General features: G+C 46.0%; 1 protein-coding gene across 3 annotated transcripts in view; it reads right to left on the bottom strand.

Annotated features, from left to right (window-relative positions):
• Positions 1–9066, bottom strand: part of LOC115114499 (laminin subunit alpha-3-like) — a 114230-nt gene that overhangs the window by 18835 nt on the left and 86329 nt on the right. For all 3 annotated transcript variants that reach the window (XM_065013456.1, XM_029642778.2, XM_065013455.1), the window contains exons 36-40: positions 8617–8778; positions 4176–4277; positions 3975–4058; positions 3607–3837; positions 706–819 (exon numbers count right to left, since the gene is read on the bottom strand). In XM_065013456.1, the coding sequence (XP_064869528.1) occupies positions 706–819; positions 3607–3837; positions 3975–4058; positions 4176–4277; positions 8617–8778 (693 nt within the window). The remainder of the gene's footprint in view (positions 1–705; positions 820–3606; positions 3838–3974; positions 4059–4175; positions 4278–8616; positions 8779–9066) is intronic.

Below are 9066 nucleotides of genomic sequence, written 5' to 3'. Positions count from 1 at the left end.
CACTAAAGTGGTTTTGATGGACATTCACTGCAGAGAGAAAGCGTGCTCAGCCATGTGCGTCTGTCTGTCCGTAGTGCTCTGGGTTCCTTAGGCCTGGAGAGAGGCACTGCTCTTGAGGGGCTTGTGTAAGATGAGAGGAGATAAGAGAGAAATGGAGGGAGAGAGAGAGAGCGAGAGAGAATGAAATAGATGGTGAGAGAGAAAGAGGGGGAGGGAGGGGAGGGCGAGATAGAGGGAGATAAGAGAGAGAGAAAGGGAGAATGAGAGAGAGGAGAATATAGATGGCTGCATGGGATTTTAGAGATCTAGAGTTTCACCCTCCACTCCACCCTGCCATCCGTGACAGAAGGAGACAGATGAAGGCTCCCCTAGGGGCTAATGTAGACCCATATCACATTTATACGTGATCACATCTACTAACACAGACCCACATCAGCCAATACTTTAATGTGGTTAGCCTGCTATGGTACAGAACAGTATGTGGTAACACCCGGGTAGGGTGGGATGCCCATGGGGGACCCACAGAAATGCCCAGTGGCATGGGTAAGATGTCCAGACTATGACTGATGACTGGACTGTGGCTTACCTTGGAGTCAGATGGGATGACTTAGGTATTGCACCTTCATATGTGCTTATGGTCACTTCACTGTGACCTGTGTGTGTGTGTGTGTGTGTGTGTGTGTGTGTGTGTGTGTGTGTTCTTACCAGACACCTCCCAGTCCTCTCGTCACACTCGTTGGCCAGGCCGTTACAGGAGCAGGGCACACAGCGACCCAGGTAGGGTCCACTGCCGTCTCTATAGTAACCAGTGGCACATTTCTGGAACAGAGAAACACAAACATCAGACAAGAATACAGACACATCAAATACATTCAGTAGATACAGCAATACTTCATGGAAAGTCAGAGCTTTACAAGTGATGTCTAGCTCAATGGGACTCAATGGATAAATAACAAAAAATATGAAAGAGCCACACAAGTTCTATCACAAACAGAACACAATACTAAATACATGTTTCAAAACAACACACTTAATTCCCACACAGAAGAACATTTTACCATTCAAAGTGGCAGTGTTTGAGTAGATAAAGGCTGTCTGAGTATACCTCAGCTAATCTGCCTAGCAACAGAGAATGACTGATCTCACAAATGTTCCAAACTGTTCCCAGGTGGGGTGTGTCACCAGCACCACGCTGAATACAAGACATCACACCACGCACCACTGCCAAACATACCCTTTACTCTGTAAGATAACAGTCTGGAAGTCAACTGATGTCCTACAGGTCTAACTCATGCACAGAGCAGCCACACATACATTACAGACAGTACATCTGTTTGTAAGCCAGCAGACTTCACCACTGCTTGACTTCCATAGGTTTACCTGGATCTGAGAACTGGAACCTTGGTCATCAAAATACGGATACTGAACAGTCTGTCCTCTGTCATTCACAGAAGGGTACTGGACTCGTTGGGTCCCCTGATCATTCACAGAAGGGTACTGGACTCTTTGGGTCCCCTGATCATTCACAGAAGGGTACTGGACTTGTTGGGTCCCCTGATCATTCACAGAAGGGTACTGGACTCTTTGGGTCCCCTGATCATTCACAGAAGGGTACTGGACTCGTTGGGTCCCCTGATCATTCACAGAAGGGTACTGGACTCGTTGGGTCCCCTGATCATTCACAGAAGGGTACTGGACTCGTTGGGTCCCCTGATCATTCACAGAAGGGTACTGGACTCGTTGGGTCCCCTGATCATTCACAGAAGGGTACTGGACTCGTTGGGTCCCCTGATCATTCACAGAAGGGTAATGTACTCTTTGTCCTCCCTGGTCATGTATGAAAGGATAATCTATTCTCTGTGCCTCTCGGTCATGCTGTCTGGGATAGCGGTTCCTCTCTCCCCTGGAATATGGTCTGTGTCCTGCGCTGCATAGTCCCAGTAAGGTTCCCCATAGCAGGACCTGTAGTAGCACGTCTCTCCCTCTCTGGTGTCTGTGTGCACTCGTGCCTGACATCACTCCCGTTTAGTCTGAAATAACTCCCTGCCTCTGCCTCTTAAACACTCACAGACTCACACGTAGAGGACACGCCCCATCACTCACGTACAGCACCTGAGTCAGTGCCGCAGTCAGAGCAATGTAGCAGCATGCACACCCACACACACACACTGACATACGTGCACGTCACACACACATTTATTCTCATAACTATTTTCAAAAATACAACTTCGCTTACACTAACAAACAGTCTACAGGAAAATCCTAATGTTGCTCGGGTGTGGTTCCACCTGGGAGACTGAACGAGTGTGTTTTGAATCGTGTGTGTTAATGTGTGTCCATAGGGTATCTTTGTGAGTATTCCAGTGTGATTGTGTGGTTCTGTGAATAATACTCATAGACCTCCAGACAGTACAGAAGATCACTCACACCTAGAATACACACACACACATTGTGTCTGTCTGGTTCAGGGTGGTGAGTAACACCGTCCCAGGTTGCCAAATACCACACTGGCTGTGTGTCAGCGTGCCTCTCCTTTTTATTACTGCCGCCGGCTATATATTATCCATTTCCTCTGAACACACCTGATTACAGGACGTTGATGTCACACACACACACACACACACACAAAATAACACTGCTTAGAGCACAACCACAAAATGGGGAAAAAACAACTCAATCAAGTCAAATGAAAATCTATTGTAAAGTCATCAGGACACTGTTGCCAGGGTAACAAGACCACATCTTCACTGTCAGCCGCCCATCCCTAGGGGTTACACACCAAAAATGGTTTCATCTACATTCAATTTAATATGTGGATTTTCAGGGGGAAAATACTTACAGAGACCCACCCATGCACTAAACACCCCAAGGGGAAGAATTCTGTTGAAACTTGATGACCATCGTACTGTAAATGTTTTTTTATTGTATTTTATTTTAACTGCTGTTACCATGCCACAGTGGAGCACTTTACAGCAGTAATTGAATGTCTAATATTATGTCATGGTGATTGTACATCTTCTCCCTCTGCCTGGGGCTACTGGGCTTGGCTGATGAACTCAGACACACACACACACACACACACACACACACACACACAGACACACAGGGTTTTTTTCCAGGACATTCCACACAGGGTTGTTTAAACCGTCGTCTCTTTGATGGGCTGAAGGGTTTTTCCTCTGCCTGCCAGTGACCTCACTCCCCCCGGGCGTGGCACCATTGTTTGGGCGTGGCGCAACTCTTCTCTTTTCTAAAATGACTAGACCTATCAGTCGTCACCTCTCTCTCTCAGCCCCTCCTGTATTCTTTCTCTCTCTACTACCGTCTCCTAATCCTTTTCGCTCTCCCACTGTCTTTCCCACCTCTCCTTCCCAATCCCAAACTGACCTTTAACCCAAGCTCCCAGCCCTGCTTGTTGTGCACCTGAGAGCTAAAAGTCCAACTTGCCTTGGACATACTACCATTTCCAAAATAAGACTCCAAGGCACCTCAGGAGTACTCTTCAAATCTTTAACCATATTGCTTATGCCTGTATAACCCCTGTATGTCAATATGAAACACCTAGGGGACTAGGAGTGAACAAGATCATTACGGCCCGTGTCAAACCTGGCAGGAGTCTCCTCTGTAGATAGGGGAACAGGCACACTGCTCCACGGTGCTGGCAGGGCCCCCGGACCCCGTGTCTGTAGCCTCCTCCAGGCCTACCTCCCCCAAACTGAGTCTCTGGCTCTGGGTGAAGTAAAGAGCCCGCACCCTCAGAGCCACCAGCCCAGCCAGGACCACCATCAGATCCTCCCTGGACACAGGCCGGTTGGTGCCGGCGTGACGCCAGTTCCCCTGCACATAACACACAGATAGGTATTAGTGAGGGAGTGTACACTTTGAAGTGCTTTAAAGGTGTTGTTCACAACAGATAGAATGGAATAAGGACTCAGTTTGACCACGTTTTAGGTAGGAAACACTGTTTTCTATACCTCCACTAGCTGGACTCTGCCCTGGTGGAGTCTGTCTGGTTCGGGGGTCTTTGGGGCCATGTGGACCAGGGCCATCTCCTTGCCCTGAAGACATCACAGAGAAACAACACTAGGTTACTCACAACAGGAAGTGAGTTATACACGACTTATACACCAATAAGAGAGATGTCATAATTGATGATATGTCAATACTGTACATACACTGATCAAGACATCAGGTCTGCGGTCCAACAAAGACATCCCCTCACTAGGAATCCCAAATGACTTGGCCTGGTAGGTCAGGTAGCCCCCATAGGAAGACACCTGAGACAGGAGCAGAGCATACCGTCAGAGTCACTGGGACTGGGTCTAAACTATAGAAATAGAATGAATAGAACATCCATGAATGACTTAGCAATCATTCTAATTCTATGGTCTGAATCAGTGCAGAACTGGGGGTTATATTACAAAGCAGGAACAAGGAGTTTATTTATTTATTTAACCTTTATTTAACCTTTATTTAAATCAAATCAAATCAAAACAAATCAAATGTTATTTGTCACATACACATGGTTAGCAGATGTTAATGCGAGTGTAGCGAAATGCTTGTGCTTCTAGTTCCAACAATGCAGTAATAACCAACAAGTAATCTAACTAACAATTCCAAAACTACTGTCTTATACACAGTGTAAGGGGATAAAGAATATGTACATGAGGATATATGAATGAGTGATGGTACAGAGCAGCATAGGCAAGATACAGTAGATGGTATAGAGTACAGTATATACATTTGAGATGAGTATGTAAACAAAGTGGCATAGTTAAAGTGGCTAGTGATACATGTATTACATAAGGATGCAGTCAATGATATAGGGTACAGTATATACGTATGCATATGAGATGAATAATGTGGTAAGTAACATTATATAAGGTAGCATTGTTTAAAGTGGCTAGTGATATATTTACATCATTTCCCATCAATTCCCATTATTAAAGTGGCTGGAGTTGAGTCAGTGTCAGTGTCAGTGTGTTGGCAGCAGCCACTCAATGTTAGTGGTGGCTGTTTAACAGTCTGATGGCCTTGAGAAAGAAGCTGTTTTTCAGTCTCTCGGTCCCAGCTTTGATGCACCTGTACTGACCTCGCCTTCTGGATGATAGCGGGGTGAACAGGCAGTGGCTCGGGTGGTTGATGTCCTTGATGATCTTTATGGCCTTCCTGTAACATCGGGTGGTGTAGGTGTCCTGGAGGGCAGGTAGTTTGCCCCCGGTGATGCTTTGTGCAGACCTCACTACCCTCTGGAGAGCCTTACGGTTGAGGGCGGAGCAGTTGCCGTACCAGGCGGTGATACAGCCCGCCAGGATGTTCTCGATTGTGCATCTGTAGAAGTTTGTGAGTGCTTTTGGTGACAAGCCGAATTTCTTCAGCCTCCAGAGGTTGAAGAGGCGCTGCTGCGCCTTCTTCACGATGCTGTCTGTGTGAGTGGACCAGTTCAGTTTGTCTGTGATGTGTATGCCGAGGAACTTAAAACTTGCTACCCTCTCCACTACTGTTCCATCGATGTGGATAGGGGGGTGTTCCCTCTGCTGTTTCCTGAAGTCCACAATCATCTCCTTAGTTTTGTTGACGTTGAGTGTGAGGTTATTTTCCTGACACCACACTCCGAGGGCCCTCACCTCCTTCCTGTAGGCCGTCTCGTCGTTGTTGGTAATCAAGCCTATCACTGTTGTGTCGTCCGCAAACTTGATGATTGAGTTGGAGGCGTGCGTGGCCACGCAATCGTGAGTGAACAGGGAGTACAGGAAAGGGCTCAGAACGCACCCTTGTGGGGCCCCAGTGTTGAGGATCAGCGGGGAGGAGATGTTGTTGCCTACCCTCACCACCGTCAGGAAGTCCAGTACCCAGTTGCACAGGGCGGGGTAGGGTCTCGAGCTTGATGACGAGCTTGGAGGGTACTATGGTGTTGAATGCCGAGCTGTAGTCGATGAACAGCCTTCTCACATAGGTATTCCTCTTGTCCAGATGGGTTAGGGCAGTGTGCAGTGTGGTTGAGATTGCATCGTCTGTGGACCTATTTGGGCGGTAAGCAAATTGGAGTGGGTCTAGGGTGTCAGGTAGGGTGGAGGTGATATGGTCCTTGACTAGTCTCTCAAAGCACTTCATGATGACGGAAGTGAGTGCTACGGGGCGGTAGTCGTTTAGCTCAGTTACCTTAGCTTTCTTGGGAACAGGAACAATGGTGGCCCTCTTGAAGCATGTGGGAACAGCAGACTGGTATAGGGATTGATTGAATATGTCCGTAAACACACCGGCCAGCTGGTCTGCGCATGCTCTGAGGGCGCGGCTGGGGATGCCGTCTGGGCCTGCAGCCTTGCGAGGGTTAACACGTTTAAATGTCTTACTCACCTCGGCTGCAGTGAAGGAGAGACCGCATGTTTTCGTTGCAGGCCGTGTCAGTGGCACTGTATTGTCCTCAAAGCGGGCAAAAAAGTTATTTAGTCTGCCTGGGAGCAAGACATCCTGGTCCGTGACTGGGCTGGATTTCTTCTTGTAGTCCGTGATTGACTGTAGACCCTGCCACATGCCTCTTGTGTCTGAGCCGTTGAATTGAGATTCTACTTTGTCTCTGTACTGACGCTTAGCTTGTTTGATACATTTACATTTTATTTATGATAGCCTTGTGGAGGGAATAGCTGCACTGTTTGTATTCGGTCATGTTACCAGACACCTTGCCCTGATTAAAAGCAGTGGTTCGCACTTTCAGTTCCATGCGAATGCTGCCATCAATCCACGGTTTCTGGTTAGGGAATGTTTTAATCGTTGCTATGGGAACGGCATCTTCAACGCACGTTCTAATGAACTCGCACACCGAATCAGCGTATTCGTCAATATTGTTATTGTTATATAACTAGGCTAGTCAGTTAAGAACAAATTCTTATTTACAATGATGGTCTACCCCGGCAAAACCCTAACCCAGACGATGCTGGGCGAATTGTGTGCTGCTCTATGGGACTCCCAATCACGGTCGGTTGTGATACAGCCTGGAATTGTACTAGGGTCTGTAGTGACGCCTCTAGCACTGAGATGCAGTGACTTAGACCGCTGCTCTACTCGGGATGCTGACCTTCTAGGCAGAGTTGCAAAGAAAAAGCCATATCTCAGACTGGCCAATAAAAACTAAAAGATTAAGATGGGCAAAAGAACAGACACTGGACAGAGGAACTCTGCCTAGAAGGCCAGCATCCCGGATTCGCCTCTTCACTGTTGACGTTGAGACTGGTGTTTTGCGGGTACTGTTTAACGAAGCTGCCAGTTGAGGACGTGTGAGGCGTCTGTTTCTCAAACTAGACACTAATGGATTTCTCCTCTTGCTCAGTTGTGCTCCGGGGCTTCCCACTCCTCTTTCTATTCTGGTTAGGGCCAGTTTGCGCTGTTCTGTGAAGGGAGTAGTACACAGCGTTGTACGAGATCTTCAGTTTCTTGGCAATTTCTCGCATGAAATAGCCTTCATTTCTCAGAACAAGAAAACATAGACGAGGTTCAGAAGAAAGTTCCTTGTTTTGGGCCATTTTGAGCCTGAAATTAAACCCACAAATGCTGATGCTCCAGATACTCACCTAGTCTTAAAAAAAGGCCAGTTGTATTGCTTCTTTAATCAGAACAACATGTGCTAACCTAATTGCAAAAATGGTTTTATAATGATCAATTAGCCTTTTAAAATGATAAACTTGGATTAGCTAACACAACGTGCCATTGGAACACAGGAGTGATGTTTGCTAAAAATGGGCCTCTGTACACCTATGGAGATATTCCATAAAACATCTGCCGTTTCCAGCTACAATAGTCATTTCCAAAATTAAGAATGTCTACACTGTATTTCTGATCAATTTGATGTTATTTTAATGGATAAAAAAAAAAAGTGCTTTTATTTTAATTTTTTTTAAAGGACATTTCTAAGTGACCCCAAACTTTTGAATGGTAGGGTATATATTGTATATTTAAGACAAGCTTGAAATGGGCATGGTCTAATTGACTCAGCAACCAAGAACACACATCCAAGTTGAGTTCTGGTTGTTTATTGAAGTTAGCTGGATAACGCATAGATCCTACTTTGTAGCATACCCCCCAGGTCAAAGCACTATCGGTTAGGCTCTATGGCAGCTGCTAAGACTGACTCCTCGTATACTTTTCTTGTTGACACTGAATTCACCACTAAATAACAATTGATCAAATGTTAAAGCTAGAGTCCTTAATTAAAACAATAAAGCGGTCGCCCCGCCTCTGTTTTGGTAAAAAAAAGATGAGGGATGGGCCTGGAGAAATGTAACCACTCTCAAATTCACAGGCAGAGCTATAGATGCAAGGACTGACCATCCATGATATCAAAATTATAGTTTTAACGCTAGATAGTGTTTGTTTACATTTACATTGTTTACAAACATTGGAGCAAAACAAGCTTATATTTTGGGTTCCGTCGGTGTATAACAGTTGAACTAACCTCATGAGCCCAAAAATGGATGTAATAACTAAGGATTCCAGCTTAAAATGCTCAAGTCTAATATAAAAAGACCTTCCAAATATTACTGAAACATATCCTCTTTATTAAACTGAACTATTGTATAAACAGTACATGTGCTCCCCCTGAGTCCCACTCGCTCCACTCACCCTGTCTCCCAGGTAGGATGGAGGCGCCACCCAGTGGAGGAGCTGAGTAGTGCCAGGCAGCTCCTGTATGTCTGCTACCACTGTGTTACTGGATGGGTTGAGAACTGATGTCACCTCCTCCTGGTCAGCTCTCTCCAGACGCCAGCCATGCATGTCCACAAACTAGTGGAAGCGGATGGAAAGAGAATTGTACTATATATTATAGGTCTGTGATTAGGTGAAATACCATTATAGGAATAGAATAGCATGCTGTGGTATGCAATGGAGCGCAATGGGTTTATGTTCCGCAGGTGTGGCAAAGCTGTGGGTATATCCAGTCTATGGAATTTGGGTTGATGCAACACTGGTTATGTGGCGAGATCAGTGTTTGTTGGATCATGTGTCTGAACAAGTACATAATAATAATAACACGCCATTTTAGATTTCTATAGACCAGAAACCCAATAATGT

The sequence above is a fragment of the Oncorhynchus nerka genome, linkage group LG9b (assembly GCF_034236695.1).
Source record: "Oncorhynchus nerka isolate Pitt River linkage group LG9b, Oner_Uvic_2.0, whole genome shotgun sequence".
Classification (NCBI taxonomy): Eukaryota; Metazoa; Chordata; class Actinopteri; order Salmoniformes; family Salmonidae; genus Oncorhynchus; species Oncorhynchus nerka.
This window is presented reverse-complemented; position numbering and strand designations above follow the sequence as displayed.